The sequence below is a fragment of the Tripterygium wilfordii genome, chromosome 12, assembly GCF_013401445.1.
Source record: "Tripterygium wilfordii isolate XIE 37 chromosome 12, ASM1340144v1, whole genome shotgun sequence".
NCBI classification, from domain to species: domain Eukaryota; kingdom Viridiplantae; phylum Streptophyta; class Magnoliopsida; order Celastrales; family Celastraceae; genus Tripterygium; species Tripterygium wilfordii.
In genome coordinates, this window is record NC_052243.1 from 3,641,798 (window position 1) to 3,663,237 (window position 21,440).

The 21,440-nt window shown below is 37.3% G+C and overlaps 2 protein-coding genes across 3 annotated transcripts; one reads left to right on the plus strand and one right to left on the minus strand.

The window, feature by feature from the left end:
- Positions 1-7,143: 7,143 nt before the first annotated feature.
- On the plus strand, positions 7,144-10,667 carry LOC120010429 (receptor protein kinase CLAVATA1-like). The gene is made up of 2 exons (XM_038861227.1): positions 7,144-9,783; positions 9,966-10,667. The coding sequence occupies exons 1-2, from the start codon at positions 7,203-7,205 to the stop codon at positions 10,355-10,357; spliced, it is 2,973 nt and encodes a 990-aa protein (XP_038717155.1). The 5' UTR covers positions 7,144-7,202; the 3' UTR covers positions 10,358-10,667.
- A 1,984-nt stretch (positions 10,668-12,651) lies between these two features.
- On the minus strand, positions 12,652-17,172 carry LOC120010260 (ER lumen protein-retaining receptor erd-2.2-like). 2 transcript variants are annotated; one of them, XM_038860999.1, is made up of 6 exons: positions 16,823-17,172; positions 15,415-15,512; positions 14,081-14,221; positions 13,882-13,962; positions 13,042-13,166; positions 12,652-12,957 (listed from the first exon to the last, which is right to left on the minus strand). In XM_038860999.1, the coding sequence occupies exons 1-6, from the start codon at positions 17,043-17,045 to the stop codon at positions 12,909-12,911; spliced, it is 717 nt and encodes a 238-aa protein (XP_038716927.1). In that variant the 5' UTR covers positions 17,046-17,172; the 3' UTR covers positions 12,652-12,908. The 2 variants fall into 2 exon arrangements, with proteins under 2 accessions (XP_038716927.1, XP_038716926.1); XM_038860998.1 differs by having other exon boundaries at positions 15,415-15,614; positions 16,823-17,166.
- Positions 17,173-21,440: the final 4,268 nt, after the last annotated feature.

The window sequence follows — 21,440 nt, forward strand, 5'->3', positions numbered from 1 at the left end:
ACAATTAAGTGGAGATATTTTTTTGATGGACAATTAAGTAAAGATTTTGAGGGAATGATAATGAGTGTACTGACATTGAACCCTTGGTGTGGTCCTCCTACAATAATACGGTATGGAGGGCCCCCTATCGTACACGTCACGGTAGACCATTCATACCTATTTTCAAGTGGTTTGTGTTGAATCTAGATCTAATTAATCTATCGGGTGAATTTGTATATGTCTAACTCGACTTGAGTTTGGGTTTACTGTTTTGTCCAAATAGCACGTCTTACCCAGCATGAGTTTAAGAGGGCAGCAAGTGTAATATTTTAATTCTTTTTTTAATTGGGTGGAGGTAGGTTTCAAACATAAAACCTCAACGTTAGGCTAAATGAGTGATACTATATAATATGAAACAGTTGGATTTGAAGTTCACAAAATTAGTTTTGTTTCATTAGTTTTGTGACACAATTATGTGTATGTATGTGTGTGTATATATATATTATGGTCTCCACTTTTGTTTTGTTTTATTAAATCAATGGATTTGAAGTTCATAAAATTGATTCACATAGGAGAATTTATGTAAATTACAAATTATTCTATGTGAACAAAAAGTGTCAACATACTTTTTAACTATAAATGTGACGGGTCCCACATAAAATTTATAGTCCCTACTTTTGTTTTGTTTTTTTTTACAATCATTGAATTTGAAGTTCACAAAGTCGGTTCACAGATAATTTTTGTATACATATACATATATATATTATATTTGTTTTTTGGCACCGACCATTTAAAGACGTTCACATGTTTCCCTAGGATGTGGTAAACAAATTGTCGCCTTGAAAACAACGTATGGAACTTATAAAGCTAACACGTCATCAAACTTGGATTCATGCATTGTAGAAGGAAAAAAAAAATCTTAGTTTACATAATGTGAATTTGCTTGGATACCACCATTGCTATGCTATGTTAAAATAATAAGTATTCACAAAGTAGACATTATCGCACATGAATGAGTTAAATGTGCATCAGTAAAGAAAGACACAAGGTCGGTGTCTCAAAAGAATGGCCAAATGATTAAATAAGAAAAAGGAAAGAGCCCCATTGTTGGCTCCTTTTTAGATCAGATCAAGTAATGGTAAAGCCATTCAAGTTTCCATATTTAGTTATCTTGAAATTATTTTATGCCGACGCACGTATAAGCCTTTAATTTATGGACGGTAATTGCTAAATACACAGGTTTTTTTGCTAAATGCACAAGTCTATCTGTCTATGGTCTGACTGATTGATTGCATAGGGTCCCTAGATCCTTGGTCAGGGCAAAGCACTGTACAAACAGTTTGATGATTACATCACCATCGACTTTGTTCCATTCTATTACCGATTACCAATAAAAAGAAAAAGCTTGGTCTAAGAACCGTACGGATAACACAACCCCAAGAAGTCCCCCTTCTTCTCCTACTGTAATAACTTGCACTCTCAATTCTTAAAAAACTTTAAATATTAAATTACTATTTAAATATTAAATTAAGGTAATTATAACTTTTACCTATTAATAATATAAACAAAATATATTTTACACTATTTAACCGCTATCAAAATCCTGATTTTAATCGTAAGATCGTATGATCTTAGGTAACCAAAACGATTCGAATAAATGTAAAATCCCAAAATTGATAAGATCTATCGATCTTACCATATGGTCTTATTGATTTTACCATCTTACTAATTTTATAATCTTATCGATTTTACTGATCATAACTTTAATAGACTTATGGAGTTATGGACTTATCGATTGTGGTTTACTAATAGGGATGGCAACGGGCCAGGTTGGGTAGGGTTTTTGAATACCCAACCTGGCCTTGATCTCTTAAAATCTTTCTCTAACCCGTTGAACTAGCAAGAAAACAAACAACACTTTCAACACCGCCCTTAACAGAGAAATAGAAAATTAAAATAACCAAACTACACAACCTGTAATGAAGTTTTTTTTTAATAAAAGGAAATAAACCAACTAAGAGGGGAATCCAATTTAACTAGTTATTCAGAATCTTTCAATATTCATTTTAAGAAAAAAATTATTTATTATAAGTAAAAATCTCTTCCAAAAATGAAAGTCCCTAAAACCCTAAAAATCTATGTTTTTATACTCCCAAAAACCCTAAAGTCGTTTTTCTAACAAGTCTGTGTGGTTTTGAATTGGACCCACTTGATTTGAGGGTAATTTTGGCCATGTAGAGATCTTCAAAAATCGTGAACTGGAACAGACCGATTGATCGGAAATGGCCACCGATCGATCGAATTCTCTCTCGGGTCTTCCCAGCTTCAAAGTTGTCCGATCGATCGGATTTCTTCTCTGACTCCAAATTTGGTTCTTTTCTATCCATTTAGCTCATTTTATTCCATAATTGCCCTTACACCTGAAATGCACAATTAACCACTCTTTAGGTAGAATTAATTCCAAAACGACTCTAAACAATGCAAGATTTCATGTAAAATGATGTACAATTATATGTATATAATTGACACATTACTAATACAGTGACATCAACAAAAAGTGAGTTGAAAGAGTGAGGATAGAATTGATAGAAAGTGATAAAACAAGTATCTTAACTTATACAAAATTATTATTTTCTTTTGTTATCTTTAATTATTGGAACAATTATTTTTTATAGATTTTTTAAAAAATAACATGCAATTTGTTTAGTATTACCATTATTATTGGAAACGAATTTTCAAATATTTTTTTTCTATGTTTACGATAATTTTTGCTAAATACCCATAATTAATTTCTTGAAAAAAAAAAACAAAAAATTGGATTACAGTCTTTGAGAGACACTGTCTGTCCTGACTCCTGACAAGTTCAGTGTTCAATGCAGGGTCTAGTCTCAGACTCAAACCATTTAATAAAAGTAGAAACAAAACCCAACAGTTTGCATGCAGTATCTTCACTCTCGTATGCTGGCCTTTTTTATAGGTAATTACAGACATCTCACAGACAAATCAAGATTGACAGAATGAATCAGTGTCACATCACGTGTGCATTTAGCAAAAATAATGTGTATTTAGATGCACCCTTTATGGACCTTCATCTCAATCGTTGGATCTGATAATGATTGAATCAAAACCTATTTTATACATGTTTCAAACAAAATCGGGACAATCATCAGGGCCCAAATCATACCTTCATCGCTCCTAACATCTGTTTTCTTAAATGAATTACTAGTTCATTTGTATTCATTCAATACTTATTAAGAAATATGTTCCGACCACAATCTATATGTTCCACAAGATCAATATAAACTGGGGAAGGTGGCGGGGCGCAGAGATGGGCCTGGACTGATAAATAAGCCAAGAAATGGGCTTATGGTAAAAAGGCCTAATCCTCATTGGATCAACGATCCCGATCAAGTCCCTTGGACAAGTCCCCACTCTTCCTCCAATGAACTAAATAATCTGGTTGGGGCCTCTAAAATTTATGGGCCTGGGCTTAGGAACGTGGGAGTAAATGGGCTTATAATAAAAAGACTGATTCGTCATTGAACAGACCACTATGCTAACTGCTAAACTAAAAGCCTAAGACAATCCTTTTTGTTAGCAGGCCCAGCACTAGTGTGTTCATGTGAATATGAGAGTAATGGCCCAGTCCAATCTAAATCAACAAAAAAAAAGCCCATCCATCACTGAAGGGTACTGGGGGGGGATGAGCCCAAAACGGCCCAGTTGGGGGTGTCGTTAACTCGTTATGGTGATGTGACCCTTGCCCCATCTTTACACTCTTCATTGATTGCAAGTTTGAAACGCTAGAGAAGAAATATTCTTCACAGATCATTAAACAATTGAACTTTGTAAATTGTGTAACTGATCGTCAGGTCAGTCTATCTCTATCTATCAATCGATCAATCAGTTCCACCTACAAAAAAACTGGCGAAGAAGACGACTCGGCTTTTAAGGTAACCATCGGATTACAATCCCTCACCAGGTTTGATTCTTCCAGTAAAGATACATATTCTTCCTGTAAAGGTAACTAGGGATTGCACATTTTAAGTCCCTAAGAAAAAGTTTTGTGCAATTGCTTTAGCGCCGACCAATTGTTTTTGACATTATCATGCTACTTGGATTTAGTTATTAAATAAACTGATAATTTGTTGTTGGGTTAACTTAATTTGATCCGATGACGTCCAAAACCCCCTCGGTCTTGATGTACAAGGTAGTTGGATTAGCGTTAGGAAGTGACTTCTTGGCTATGTCTGATGACATGCACCAGAAGAATAATAAGCTATAGGGGGGTCGTGTTTGTTCTCACGAGGACATTTCTGACTCTCAAGTTAGTTGAAATACTAATAGGAGAGTAAGTGAGTTCGATGCTCGAAACTCTCTCATATGACAATCAAAAGTTGAGATTTTGAAATCATTTACCTCGCTTTGAAGGACGCCCTTTATACGAATATAAGTAGTAAAGTTATGGTAGGACGAGATACATTTTCTCTTGATTTCTAGGTGAATTTCGAGAATGATGAATCTCATCATGATTCCTTTCCTAATTAGAGTTAATCTCTTTGAGGATGCCCGGTTCCCTTTGCTGACACTAGAGGGTTTCCAAGGTGATTATACTCGATTGTCCCAAGGTGGCATCTCGATTTTGTCGAGATGCTCTTTACTCGATCATATTGCTTCGGGTGCATTCTCTGGCAACTCCTCAGGTACCGTTGCTAGATTATACCTTGGTCAATAGTTCTATAGATGTCACTTCAATACCTCGACAATGAGTCAACTTTATATCTTGGTGTCACGTGTCGTTCCAATGTGCCGCATGTCATCATTCTAGTTGAAGGTATTTTTAGTATCATCACGATAATGTCTCAAAAAATATATTTGTTTAAGTTCGTTTGAGCTTAGCATAGTCGTTTATATATAAAATCCAACCTTCTAGAATAACATAATGGCAATGGTAGCTTCTTCTTAGTTCTTAATACTCCTAGCCCTAGGCTGCTAGGCATCTAAGCAAATCTTTACCTTTTGGTAGATATGGAGAATGCACTCAAATATATCATAAATTTCCAAATATGTTTTTTATTGTTGTAAAAAGTATCTTTACCTTTATTCCACAAATCAGTCACTTAAGTCTTAAAGGTCAATTCTAATGGAGAATATGAGTTGGTTCCCTAAGTAAGTGCACAAAACACATTTGATGGTTCAAAGAATAAATGCCTGTCTTCCTACTCACAACTTATTGTACATCTTAATCTACTTAGGAACGATTCTACATCCATTTATTTCAGGCATAAAGACAAACCCAAGACTCACTTTACTGAATATATCAATACATTTATTTATTGTTAAGACTAAAAATCTCAAACCGGTCTGACATAACCCAATTAAATGGTTTATTAGCAAAGTTCAATTCTTTCTATATTGGAAGATCGATTTTTGAGCCAAAGAATAGTTATCGACGACTCATAAATAATAAATTATTGTGAGCTCGTGAATGAGAGCGGACAATTTCTTCAACGTGTGTTTGGGACGGGAGATTCAACAATTATTGTATAAATTATTTGAAATACACGTAGGATAATATGAACTCCGGTGAAAGTGTGAAGAACATGGATTATAGTAGTGGAAGCTTGGGGGTCCCCCCTCTTTGATTGGTGAAGAAGAGAAGAGAACAAAAGGAGTGGACTTTTAGCTAACGGACAAAATTGTGAGAGCACAGAGACAAGGTCTTTTGTTTAGGAATAAGACACAGACAGCCTTTAAAACTGGGCCCATAAGTGCCCTATAGCCCATCCAATGCCTCTTATTCAGTTCTTAAAACGATCAGCATCCCCCGCATTGACCCACAAAAACGACATCGTTGGTTTGGAAGAAAACGACAGTGTCCTGTGAGTCTTCTAGGCCATCCCCTTGACAGGTCGTTTCAGAGTCATCGCGTCAAAATAAGGTCCTCTCTTCATGCAGCAGAGTCGTTCTGACGTTTCTCTCTCTTACTTTCCACTGTTTTCTTTGTTTATTCGTTCAATTTTGATACGGCGAGTCGTCCATTCATGGTTTTTTTCTTCAATACTAGTGAATTGAACACAATTCCCATCCACCATAGGTGCTATTGGCAATGTTTTCCACAAGCCAAATGCTTTATTTTTGGCTTGAACGCACTTCCGATAAAAAAATATTTACCGCAATGAGTTCAAAACGTTATTATTGTACTACAGTGAATTTGAAACTAAAGCAACATAGAGTTATTTTCACTTTCCAACGCAACATGATTGATTGCATTTTCGGCGTTAAATCACAAGACTTTCCCAATTTTGATAAGTATCAATTTTATTATTCAATTCATATGTTTACAAAAATTAATTGATATCAATGAAAAATATGTAATTTTATCGTCACTAGGTCAAAACACAATGCACTCTCAAATGAATCGTATGTTAAGACTCTCAAACGATATTCGATAGTCTTATGATTCCTAATGTTTTTTCTTATCCACCATAGATGCTATTGGCAATGTTTTTCACAAGCCAAATGTATTATTTTTGGCTTGAACGCACTTCTAATAAAAAAATATTTATTGGCAATGTTTTCCACAAGCCAAATGTATTATTTTTGGCTTAACTCACTTATGATAAAAAAAATGTTTATCACAATGAGTTCGAAACGCTATTATTGTACTACAGTGAATTTGACACTAAAGCAGCGTTAAGTTATTTTCAATCCCAACACGGCATGGTTGATTACATTTTCGACGTTAAATCATAAGATTTTCCCAATTTTGATCTCTATCAATTCTATAATTCAATTCATATGTTTACAAAAATTAATTCATATCAATGAAAAATATATAATTTTACCGTCACGAGGTCAAAACACAACGCACTCTCAAACAGACCATAAGTTAAGACTCTTAAACAATATTCAACAGTCTTACGATTCTCAATGCTTTTTGACCCAACTATGTCTTTTTTTTTTTGTTCCAACTATTCCAATGATAAGATTGACATACAATTTCAATTGAATCGTGTGAGACATGTGTGATCTACCATTTTGTGTGTCATCTCAATATTTGGGACAACCCTCGGAAGAAGAAAAAAAAATAAAAATAAGAAGAAGGGATCTTAAACATTTTTGAATGCTATTTGATTGAACTCCCACTCCAACTTTCTGTTTAGTAGTAACGAACGAACGAACGAACGAACGTTCACTCCCTCTCACATACAAAGTACAAAATGAGGATCTCTTGTTTCCTTCTGATTCTCATACTGTTCTCCAGTTCCTATGCTTACAATGATCTTGATGTTCTGTTGAAGCTGAAATCCGCCATGATCGGACCCAAAGGCTTTGGACTGGAGGACTGGAAGGAGAACAACTCGTTGACGCCCAATGCACACTGCAGTTTTTCCGGAGTCACGTGCGACCAAGACTCACGTGTCGTCGCTCTCAATGTGTTTTCTCATCCCTTGTTTGGTACGGTTCCGCCGGAGATAGGGCTGTTGGACAAGCTTGTGAACCTTACCATCTCCAACGATAACCTTACTGGGAAGCTTCCTGTAGAGGTGGCGAACCTGACGTCACTCAAGGTCCTCAATATCTCTTACAATCTCTTCCAAGGAAACTTTCCCGGTGAAATCACTCTTGGCATGACGGAGCTTGAGGTCCTCGACGCCTACGACAACAACTTCGCCGGTTCTCTGCCGGTGGAGATAACGAAACTGAAGAATCTGAAACATCTTCATTTTGGAGGGAACTACTTTACCGGTGAAATTCCGGAGAGTTATTCTGAGATACAGAGCTTGGAGTACCTAGGGTTGAATGGTATTGGACTAACCGGGAAAACGCCGTGGTTTTTGTCAAAGTTGAAGAATCTCAGAGAAATGTATATTGGGTACTTCAACTCATACGTCGGAGGTATTCCACCGGAGTTTGGATCGATGAGTGAACTCCGGCTTCTTGATATGGCAAGCTGTAACATCACCGGTGAGATTCCCACGAGTTTAAGTAATTTGAAGAACTTGCACTCATTGTTCCTTCAATTGAACCGGCTTACGGGTTATATACCCCCTGAACTATCCGGTCTAATTAGTTTGAAATCATTCGATGTCTCGAACAATGAATTGATCGGAGAGATACCGCAGAGCTTCTCTGCGTTGCAGAACATTACGTTACTCAATGTGTTTAGAAACCGCCTCTACGGTGCAATCCCGGATTTCGTCGGTGATTTCCCGTTTCTTGAGACGCTTTATGTTTGGGGAAACAACTTCACGTATGAATTGCCGCAGAATCTCGGCCGGAATGGTAAGTTGTTGTACGTCGACGTTTCGGAGAATCACTTCACTGGACTCATTCCTCGGGATTTGTGTAAAGGAGGGAGGTTGAAGACGTTTATTCTCATGGACAATTTCTTCTTTGGAACGCTTCCTGAGGAGCTAGGCGAGTGCAGGTCGCTGGAAAGAATTCGCATCTCGAAGAACCTTCTCAACGGCACCATTCCTGCCGGGATTTTCAGCTTGCCGGCAGTGCAGGTGATCGAGATGTATGATAATTACTTCTCCGGCGAGCTCCCGTCTGAGGCATCCGGTGATGCGTTGGGATTCTTGGACTTGTCTAACAATTGGATCAGCGGCAGCATTCCTCCGGCAATTGGGAATCTGAAAAATTTGCACATATTGTCCCTTGCAATGAACAGATTTAGAGGTGAAATTCCACATGAAATCTTCGGTCTAGAGTCCCTCTCGAAGATCAACATAAGCGCAAACAACATTAGCGGGAAAATCCCTGATTCAATTTCTCGCTGCACATCCCTTAACGCAATTGATTTGAGCCGAAACAATCTTAGTGGGGAAATTCCAAATGGAATCGCTATGCTAACGGTTCTTGGCACTTTCAACATTTCTCAGAATAGAATCACAGGCCACATTCCCGCTGAAATTCGAAACATGACAAGCCTAGCAACTCTCGATCTCTCCGACAATAACTTCTACGGCAGAATCCCGACCGGTGGGCAGTTTCAGGTGTTCAAGGACAATGCATTCGCCGGCAATCCCAATCTCTGTTCACCAGGAAATGTTTCTTGCCGGTCTTTTGTTGATTCTGCTCAATCCTCTGGTCACGGCCATAAGAAGTTCTTCTCTTCGTCCAAGCTTATTCTCACAATCATTGTGTTCTTCACTGCTTTGCTGTTGATAATCGTCACCGTCTACAGATTGAGAAATAAGAAGCTCCAGAAATCAAAGACTTGGAAGCTCACTGCATTCCATCGGCTTGATTTCAAAGCAGAGGATGTGCTGGAGTGTTTGAAAGAAGAAAACATAATAGGCAAAGGCGGTGCCGGGATCGTTTATCGCGGGTCCATGCCGGATGGTGTTGATGTGGCGATCAAGCGACTAGTGGGTTGTGGCAGTGGACACAGCGACCACGGTTTCTCGGCCGAAATCCAAACATTGGGCCGAATCCGTCACCGGAATATTGTTAGACTGTTGGGTTACGTGTCGAACAAGGACACGAACTTCTTGTTGTACGAGTACATGCCGAATGGAAGCTTGGGAGAGATGTTGCACGGATCAAAAGGAGGCCATTTGCAGTGGGAGACGAGGTATAAGATCGCGGTTGAGGCTGCGAAGGGCCTTTGTTACCTTCACCATGACTGCTCGCCTTTGATCATACACAGAGATGTAAAGTCCAATAATATTCTTCTGGACTCGGACTTTGAGGCCCATGTCGCTGATTTTGGACTCGCTAAGTTCTTGCAGGATGCCGGTGCATCAGAGTGCATGTCCTCCATCGCTGGCTCGTATGGCTACATCGCACCAGGTTAGCAGATTTACCCATATAATCTCTTTAAATTAACCTGTATTTTGACTTGTATACTTGGTCTATTTGTTATTGATTTAGTCGATCGTTGTGTTGTGTGCTTTGTCTGTGTGTGATTTTAGCACAACATTTGATTATGGTCAAAACACTGAATCATGGTCTTATGGTTTGATGAACAACAGAGTATGCCTACACGTTAAAGGTGGACGAGAAAAGCGATGTTTACAGCTTCGGCGTAGTGTTGCTGGAACTGATAGCCGGGAGGAAGCCAGTGGGGGAGTTTGGGGATGGAGTTGACATAGTGAGATGGATTAGGAAAACTACATCAGAGATTTCTCAGTTGCCTGATGCTGCTGCTTCAGTTCTAGCAGTGGTGGACCAAAGGCTTAGTGCTTCAGTGCTTGCAGTGGTGGACCAAAGGCTTAGTGGGTACCCGCTATCAGAGGTCATAAATCTGTACAAGATAGCCATGTTGTGTGTTGCAGATGAGGCATCTCATAGACCAACTATGAGGGAGGTGGTGCATTTGCTTACTAATCCTCTCCAGTCTGCCCCAACCCTCGTCAACCTTTAGACTTGCATTGCATGGTAGAGTCAGGGACTTGTGCAAATAACAAAAGCATGTGAAATTGTAATAATCTTGTGTTTATTAGTTCTGAGATTGGGAGAAAGCATTAGCTAGGGACTGGGGTGGGTATAGAAGAAAGGTTTCTGCAATGGTTGGTTTCCAGTTTTTCTTTATTTCCACTATGTTGTTTGTTAAGCACATTCTAGCCATTCTGACTAGATTTGAAGGTGTTTATATTTTCTTTTGTTTTGGTTTCATTGTTCAACTGCGCAAGTGTAAAAAAGTTCTGATATTATAAAAATAGTATATTGCAGGATGACTGAGAGTTGCATTTGTAAAATCAAAAACTAGTATCAACATAAATTTGACATTCATAATATCAAAATTACCCCTCTAATGAGATGTTGTCATGCGTTACTCTTCTGATTGAAGAGGAGGTGTTTGGGCTGGGGAACATATCGGTTGGTCAAGATGTCACATTGGCAGGACTCCTCAGGACGGTCTAACATGTATAACCTTGAGAATCCCAGGTGACCAAAACACCTCGGGGTATTGAGGATGACTCATTATCGAACATGAAGGGAATCAAGAGGGTATTCATCCTTGGGTATCTTGCCTACAATCAAGGATAATCAGTTATGCCTGTTTCGTATAAAAGGCGACATCCACCTGAGTAACTATCTCTCACGTTCTGACTTTTATCTACTAGCTAAAGAGAAAGCTCCAAGTCCTAATCAATTTTCATAGCATCCGAACTAAGTTGAGCATCTCCTGAGATACTCCGTGGGACCCCAAATCTCATGTTTTCTCCTGTGCAGGAACATAGCAACTAGGGTTGTCCAAAAAAATCGTGTCAAACCGAATCGACTGTTTGGTCAGTTATTGTCAAACATATGTTAGTGAGAATTGACCGAAAAATAAAAATAAAAACCGATCAAACCACTAATAACTTATCTTGAACACACTTAATAACAATAGCTTACTGACCTCTACCCCGACCACTGATATGTCGGAAAAACCAAACAACTGGATAACCAAGTCGTCAAAGAACTACCTGATTTTGCCCGTTACCAGGCATAATCCTGAATTTTAATCTCATTAGTAGACTTGGTGGCATTGTTGTTCAAGCAGGATATATGGTAATGGTAGCTTCTTGTGACTACATCTAGTCCTATTGGCATCTAAGGAAAGCTTAGAATATGAATCATTCACTTAGAAGGTTCTTCTAATGGAGAATGTGAATCAGTTCTCCAAGCAAGTGCAAGTGCACAAATAAAATAAATGTAGTCTAATTGGGAACAATTCTACATCCATTTATTTCAGTCCACGGGGGTTTGCGAGTGTGGGTAGATTCAAGAACTCACTTGAGATAAAAGTTTAAGTAAGGTTGGACCAAAATTATTCTTTCTTAATTCTTTATTTGCGAGTGTGGGGAGATTCAAGAACTCACTTGAGATAAAAGTTTTAACTAAGGTTGGACCAAAATTATTCGTTCTTAATTCTTTATTTCTTTCAAGGCAGAATAATGGACAGCAATAATCCAATTTGAACCGATATTGCGAACATTTGAAAAAAAAAAAGTTAGAATCTGCGGAGCGGAGAGTAGTGTACTGTCCTTATCACGAATAACTCATATGAGACTCATGTATATGATATTTTATAGAGGTCTCGAATTCGAGAATTCTCGTTCTTTTCCTCTGCATTAAAAAAAAAAAAACATTCTATAAAAAAGAGAGTGTACTGTCCTTTTCCATGACCGCGAAACATGGGATAATGTCAACTGTGGAAGCTGGAAGTTTTGGGGCCCACCACTGGCTGGTTTTTGAAATTTGACTGGTGAAGAAGAGGAGAACAAAAAGAGTGGACTTTCAGCTTACAGACAAAATTAAGCCCAGATTCAGCGACAAAGGTGTTCTGTTTTAACTGGGCCCATAAATAATCCGAAGCCCATCCAATGGTGCATGGTTCAGAACAAAACGACACTGTTTCTAGGCCCTCCCTGCCTCCTGGTTTTTAGTGGCCATCTCTTGCCAGTATTGTGAACTTGCAAGTTAGAAACCTAAATTCGTGCCCACCAGACAACTAGACTAGCTCTAACCCCGCTACATGCTAGCGACAGTTAAGACCGGTCCAGAACTGTTGATGGTGAGAATTGAACTTGCGACCTCCCGACAAAAAACTACAATCAACTTCACCCTCCCGATGCAAACTACTTTGTTACTTAGACACCTAAACGTTAAAGAAAAACAAATAACATCCAAGTGACATAGTGCAACACCCAAGTGACGCATTACTATGAATTAAAGAAAATGCAGCACTAATTTTTCTTAACATAATAACTCCATCAAATTATATGTCAAAATTTAACCAATGCCAACTTCAAGGTCCACTTACTAAGCAGGACTCTCTATAATAAGCTACAAGAAAAGAAAATGAGTGTACAAACAATTTTGCTTAGAGGAGGAAAGGCAGTTTACATTCCCAGATTTCCATTTACTTGTGGAAGTTGTGAATGCTACATCGCCAATCTTCTACTTCCAACCTCTGTGAATTGAACTCATACGACTCCGGAGGGAAGACGCAGAACAAGTTGTCCGCCGACAAGGCTGTTAACAAGAAAAACAGTTCAAGAATGCTCCTCCAAGTATGAAATCTCCAAAATCTAGCAGGATTAAGAGTCAAGTACAAACCTCTTGACGTAATAGTAACAAAAATCCGCAAGAATGAATGTCTGGACAACTTCTGACAGGAGAACCATGGAAGGCCACAATCCATAACCCAGGGCAGTCAATAGGCGTCCTCGAGTATCCAACACCTGCATAAAAGAGTTTCAGGAGGAGCCAACATTTAAAGATGCAAGAATTGACCATCACTAAATGAGGTTAATGTATGGAGAGTTCATGAATAATCAAAACCCGGAGAGTCAGCAACGTTGAATGACCGATGAAGCAAACTAAGGTCATCAACAATCTTAAGTGACTACTGGTTAAAAGTCTAAATGTAACTTACAGTCAATCTGAAACTGATAAGGATTGAATTTTACCAAATCAAATTCTACTATGATAAATCTCGCGCCGCCAATGTAAACTAGGTTCCAAGTGATCAATTAGAGCATGATAGTACCAACCTCACATAGACCGTGGCTATTTTGCATGGGAACCCAGACGAAATATAAGCCCTATATATTTACCAACAGCTATAGCATGCACTCTGTGTCTCTTATGAGGCCATATGGCTGGCTATACAGTAGAAAAATCATGAGGGATTGACCTCATCAACAAGTATTGCCACAACACTAACAAATATCCTAGGTGCCGTGGGTCATGTGTAACCGATAATGTTAATACATTAGCCTGAGTATTCACAAGGAGTGTGCAAGGGCCACACATTTCACACATCTTTGCTACTCATACTAGTGTTTGGTCTATTCTCCATATCAATATGTTTCTCATAAAGCAATTTCAAATAGAAGGAATCACATGTATTGTCATATAAACAATCGATAAGAATTATAGGCAGCATAACCAAACCTGAAGGACCCAATGCGCACAGCTCAAAAACCTAGCAACTCCAAGTGCAAACACATAATGCGCCGTGAATGGTTCAACAATCTGAAAAGTGGACGGAATAAAAGGTTATCTTAAGATGCAGTAATAATAAACATTCAAAGTCAGAACTCCAAAACACTTGTGAAAACTAGAGGCATGTATAGGTATTTTTCTATCATACCTTTGTATTCTGCATGACCCGTAGCTGAGGGAGTACTGAAACAGCTTCCAGATAGACACAGAAACCCCAGCAGATCCTGTTAACTATGTTATGCTGGGTGGTTGGATGAATAACTAAAGACAGAAGAGCACAAGGTATCACCTACAATGAGTTAATAAAAACACAGTATATTAGGGAAAAAAACCTTTAATCAACTAAGTTATTGCAGCAGCTTACACTGCTCCACCTATCTGCATTTTAATTTGTATAACACTTCAAGAAAGAGAAGATGCAAGAAATTAACGAGTACAATAACACTAACGGAAAAAAAATTTCCCGAGGCTATAGTCCTAGATGGATAATCGGATCTCACAAGAATGTGTCTATTTAATGAAGAATTTAACATATGATCATGCGCAACGCTAAGGTCGTTGGAATTGAGATTATTAATTCATACAAACTTAGGTGAGCAGAAAAACACCTCAATACTCCTCAAACCAAAATAAATGATATTTACATCTCAACAATTTAGAAAAATGATAATTGCTAAATTCTAAAGGAGGCCAAACATGAAGACACAAGCTAAACTATCATCACCTTGTAACTATTGATACTTACCAAATCCTAGAAGTATCGAGTACCAAACTAGGAATAACTGAAGGCAAGTAGGAGATACAAAAGACCAACATACTTGAGCCCAAAAAAAAAAGCTTCAAAAGGTAAAGCTAAACAACTCTCATGCACAAGTCTTCCATGGTGGAGGCAAGGTTCGAGAAATGCTAGATGTAAGCAGGCTTAATCGTCGAGCGGCTATTTCAAAAATTAGAATCCATGACCTTTAGATTGCAGCAAAGCCGCCTCGCCACTAGGCCAAGGGTTTGTCCATAAGAAGAAAAAGGAATTAAAAAACGTGACAAAAATCTTTGCTCGCAAATGTGCTATCAACGATCCAACCAATAACTTGATAGTTTCAACCACATTCCAGTATCTTCCCAGAAGAATATTTTTTTGGTTTCTGGAATCAGGCTTTTAAGACAATTGAGAGCTGAACCCTAAACTTGTAGATAATTTATTTGTAATGCGTGCTTAACTTCCTATATACTGAACCCACTATATGTTTGAAATCTTCGGTCTTCCCATCAAGTGTATCTCACTTTTGATTAGAAAACTTTGGTTTCATATGTCTAAAAAGGAAAATAGACTTCTGCAGTGCTACCGTCACCACAACATACACCTTCAGAAACATTAAGAACACTATGTCAATATGAACATAAAAAAGAAACCAAACTGAATGAAAGACTTAAAGAGATTATAAAGAAGTACAAAAAGGAAAGTAAAATTTAAACAAAACTTACCACATAGTAAATTGCAAGGTTGTCTTTGTCATCCATGTAACTGGACCGCAGCTTAAAACGAATCATATATATAACCCACAAGGTTGTTGCCAGTGTAGCTGAGTCAAGTAATGTATGTATATCATATTCCATGACAAAGCTGCAATAGAGTCTAACAGCTAAAAACATAGCTGTTAGTTCCTGTGATTTGAGTGAAAGTCCTGTAGACTGTAGAGTGTTAATATCAGAGCAAAACATATGAATTTGAAAGGATGTGAAGATCAGGAAAAAAAATCCAACAAGCGCTGTAGGAAAAATCATAAAGAGAAAGAAGGATAACAACAAAGAACCAAACTACAGGTTGTCAAACCAAAGTGATAGGTTTGCACACAGTAAGGGTTTTCCACATACCGACACTATTAAGACCATCTAATAGATGTTATCCCCTAAAAATAGTCGGAGCTTGCAAAGAAATTAGCTTAGATTCAGATAAAGAATTTCATCTTTCCATCTATAAGGGGAGCTAAACACATTGTATGAGACTATGTGTTAGCAAGAACAGTACACTTCCTTTTCGATGCACACCAGATCAGTACACTTACAGAAATTTTACATGACATTTTCAATCTTCATTATATGTAATGTAGCTGGTAGAAAATCAAGCTGCAAAAATAGGTAGCACTCACTAGCACCCAAAAGCATGATAAGACAAGGAAAAAACATTGGACATTGTACCCATAAACTTTGATATTCCAATTTTCATAGGAAATTCAAGTCCAAGAATATGCACCAGGTTACTGCATTTTTATTCACAAAAATAAAAAACGACTGGGTTGTGCAAGAAGCAAATTAGGGTACAAAGGGGGTGCTACCGGAGTACACCTAGACAGGTTAACCATATCAACTACTTTCAGAAGGAAACACAATATTACAAATTACAATCGTCCAGACAGTTACCAGCTACATTACTCAGATATGGTCTGAAATTAATACACCGTTCGATCATCATGGAGGGAGAACCATCTAATGATGGCACCAAATAATGGCCAAAAGCAGACAGCTTCCCTCTCAATTTCAAGCCACCAGAGATCGTGCATTTAGACAATGTAAGATTGTAATAGTCAAACCGGCTCTCAATTTCATAGACTAAACCAGCTCCAGACTGTATTGTTTCCTGTAATGTACTATTCCTCTCAGATAATTAAAATCTGAATATCGAAACAAGACTCAACATTTTTTGTAAATAGAACTGAAAACCTACCAAAAAGCCCCCTTCAGATACCCAAATAAATCAACTCAGTAAACCCGACGACATGATATGATCAAGCCTAAAAGTCCGAACCAGAATCGTAAAACCCAAACCCAGCATTCTATGCGAACAAAAGCAAATTACAAACAAAACCCAAGAAAGAAAATACGATAAGATTACCAGCACAAGTCTTCTCCTTCATGAGCTTGAAGATGAGGACGGAGATTCCAATGGCGTGAACAGCCTCGGCAGCTACAAAGAGGTTGTCGTGATCTTCAACGATCAATCGAAGAGACACCAGAACAGCAATTCCTGACATTAACGCCAAGAATGCCTTGATCTTCGTTGGTTGCCGCCGGACCCATGTCGACACCGCGTGGATTGGTCTCTTTGTTGCCTTCATTGTCCCTAACTCCCTATCCTTCCGCTCTCTCTTCGCGCGACTGAGAAAGTCGAAGTTGCAAATTAATGATGTTTTTGTTTGATCGATTTGTGATTTGTAATTAAACGGTATTTGGTGGGAGTTGGATATTGTCATTGGGTTTTGGACCTTTTGGTTGTTCAACTATCACGTAAGAAAAACGCTGGTGTAAAAGTGGCGAGCCCACCCAGTGGCAGATCTGTAATTACCTAATGAATATGATCAAGCCCATTATAATTTCCAAAGATAGCCCATAAAACAAGATGTTTGGGCCTGGACATTGGTCTTAGTTAGTATCTTTAGGGAGCCCGCTATTTACACATTTATTTTGCCTGGTAGTACTTATTGTACATAACCAGACATCTCTAAGTATCTATAATTACTTTTTCTTTTTCTAACCGAAACTTCAAAACATTTTTTCCTTTCAAAATATATGTTAGATTTGGAAATAAAAATTACATATTCGGAATCAGCATGTAAAACACTTTTCAACAAGACCCATTATCGATATTTTTCGCATGATCGTACCTTATTACACTATCTGCAATAATAACAACATGAACATTTATTACATTATTTCGGCTTTTATTACCTATTACATTATTTTCTCAATGAACCAGACATCTTTTCACATTGTTTTTATAGGAGCGTCCAAATTGTTTGTGGCAAGCTAAACTTGTCGGAATCGAGCTCAGGGTAGTGAGACAAGTCGAAATATGCTCTTAGTGTCGCCGGGAAAAAATTCAATAAGATCCAAGTCGAGAATTTTCTGACGATTTCGATATATGTTCACATACCTTTATTACATTGTTTCAACATCTTATTATGTGATTTCAGCCTTTATTATACTGTTATAGACTCTTGTTATTTTCATATATCTCTAGCTAGTAGGGTTATGGATACTCATGGATAAATAATTGTATGGAAGTTTTAACATTTTTGTATTTTGTATTTTGACCCACTGTACATGCATTTTTTAAAAATATTTAAATTTATCAAATTATTCCTACATGAAATTATCTTACTTTTTGTGTCTATATGTTGTCTCGATAAAAAAATTTACAACTGTAATCCTTTAATTAAATTTATTATACAAATAATCATCCTCTCATCTCCTCGTCTCTCATATCCTCCCAGTATCACATATTCATGGATAACAAGAAAATAATATTATGATGACAAAATCAATGTTTTCGTCCAATCAAGAAGAGAGGAAAGTTGACCACTTTTTGACCGGGAATGGTAAGAATATGTGGAATTAAACTATATATAGGTTGAAAAAAAAGCAGGGGGATATAACAGAAGGAACCCAACCCATTGACAATGTGATTTGCATTAAAGATCCACATTGGCATATCTTTTTGTGGAATTTTGTGGGTGATGTGCCTCTCCAACAGTTACAAATCCCTCCACTTTTTCCATTGTCGTACCTCTCCCTACAAAACCCACCGCAATCTATTATCGTTAAGAGGCCCTTTTAACGTCCTTTGGTCATATCAAAGAAGAATCTACAATGAGACATTTTTTCCCTCTCCCTCCGCCTCTCTCTTGAGGGACTCTGTACAACATTTACAAAGCCCTCCATGTCCATTACTTTTTGACTTTGTGGTAATGTGAAGATAACAGTCATAAGACATTCATTAGTAGTTTATTTAGTACCTGAATATAATAATAGTATTGCTGTCACTTGCATGCCCATAGACATCACTTTTTCTTTTTTATTTTTTCTCTTTTTAAGTTTCGCAGAAACAACAATTCTTGGATATTAAAATAGAATGCTCTGTCTTGCATCCTTCACACACCTTGTGGGTACATTTTTTAACTTACTTCACTCTCATCATCCCATATAGAATATCTTAACATTAGAGCATTCAGAGTATTTTTTTTTTTTTTGTTTTGTTTTGCAATTCAAGAGTTTGAATATGACTGAGATAGAAGGCGGTTCTCCTTTAAATGCATTTTTCTTATTCTACTTGTTAATCACTTCATTTTCTTCATCTCATATACACTATCCTAACAATTGAACATTCTAAGTTTTTTTGTTTTGTTTTGCAGTACAGTGCCTTGAATATGGATGAGATACAATCTGAATCTCTTTTTGATATGTCTTTCACAAAGAGTTTGAAGATGAATTCACAAAAGGTTTATTACTGATTTTATTTGTTTTTGTTTGGAATAGTATGTGTTTTCTTTGTCCATTTATCTATTTATTTTGTCTGTTATGTTCTGACTGCAGCTCGAATCAATTTGTCAAATCAAAAGGTGGAACTATCTGATTTGAAGCATAAACAAATTGTAGTGGTGAATGAAGCAGAATCCATAATTGCTAGTCTGTGTAGTAGTGTGAATTTCTTTTCATTTAGTAATTCCTTCCTAGTTGTCGCGGTCAAATCGACCATTTCTTGCATTTCTTTGATATCGTCCGTTATAGTTGCTGTAATACTATTGTGTACCCTGTTTATCTTGCCTTCCTCCGCATGGGGGCGGTCCTTCTGGACTTCAATGAATTAGCAAGGGAACAACTTAACTTGATTGAAACTCTTGAAAAGCCTTCCAACCTGGTGGAGTTAATGGAATTATGTGGTTCTCCAATTAATTCATCCTCAGTGTTGGAGAGTCATTTTAGTGAGGTGAGCAGTATGATTAAGCGCCTCAAATCAATGAATGGTTCCTTATATGGGACCATTTACAAGGGTTGTCTTCGTTCTCTCCTAATCTCTCTCATCATATATATTGGAACAGTATTTTGGATGGCTAAGTGGGAGACATGCTGTAGTTTCTCTCACATTTAAACGTAGTTAAATTATTAGTTCTTAAATATTTATCATTCTTTAACGACTGGTGTTACTGTTTATTTCAGAGGCGTCTACCCCTCCTGCATCATCTTTTGATTTGGCAAAGACGATTCATAATGGAAGTTGAAAACCATGGATTAATTTGTCTTTTAAAATTTTCTCTTGGTATTTTAGAGTTTGGACTACTATTTTGGCCTACTCAGTAAGGATGAGGGCAGTGTCTTTTGGGATTTGGCATATGTATGCTTAATATGCCCTTACGTGTGGGGTTTATTTGACAATAATGTTTCTTTCCTCCTCCTCTTCCGGGACTTAATAAATATGGTTAGTATGTGGCTTTATTTATAATACCAATGTAAATTAGCGTATTTTAAAATTACTTTGAAAGGAAGCCACCAATAGGTGTTCCTGAATATGGGTTGGATTTAGTCGGGTTTGGACTTAGACCTCATCCGATCCTAATAAGTTCGAATATGACCTGTGACTGACCCGGTTTAAGGTTTGAGTTGGGTAAGGTTGGTTTAAACGGATGTGCAGGGTCGGGTCGGGTCGGGTCATGGAACGCAATAAAATAAATATTAACTTTCAGATGGCAAATGCCAAATGCAATCCCCTTTTCATACTTTAAAAAGTGAATCCAAATAAAATAGTCCAAACTCAAAAGTACTGGAAGAAATAAAAAGGCATCTACAGTATAGAGAGATCGACTCATTTTAAATAGTCAACATTCTGTCAAATAACAAAGTGACAACAATGGAATCATGGATTCATCTTACAGAGTTTAGTCCCAGACAAAAAAAAATAAAAAATCTTACAGGGTTTAGTCTGGTTTAATAGGTGAAAAATAAAATACAGACTTACACAGAAGAATTTGGAATACAATAATCATCCACCACATATACAACATGCAACATAATAGTTCAAAATAGTCCAAAAACACAATCCACATAACAGTAGTCCACAATCCACATTCCCTAGTCCAAATCCTAACATAAATCCGAATTTTTATATTAGATTTGAACTCTCATGGAAACAGAACATGACTAACATACACCTTACCACTAAACCAACACGATCGTATTAGAATTTGTATAAGCTCAATAAAAAATTTGAAGTAAACTTGTTATAAACAAGGATTTGATTAGTAGTCTCGACAGCTTTAAATAAAACATACATGTCAATATACATAAATGAGTAAAATACAAGTAAAAGTATGGAAAGGTGTTTTTTTTTTTTTGAATGAAAAGTAAGGAAGGTGTTTCAAAAGGGATAACTCCTAGTCTTAACTGGTTATGATTTTATGTCGTGAGTTCAATTCTTACCGACTCAGTCATAACATTACCAAGCATTCGCCTTGACAATTACGGGACTACAAAAACATGCGCGCAAAGATTTAGCTTACTTTGTGGGATATTCTCAGCAAATCCATGAAGGAAATTGATTCTGAGTACTCGAAGAATTTGCAAGGTGAAGAAGGGTTTGAGAAAATTTCTAAGCTACAAGCACATTCTTATTAATTTTCCAACCTTGTGCCTTATTGAACAATCATTCTTTATCATCCGCATCCCCAATTTTCCTCCAG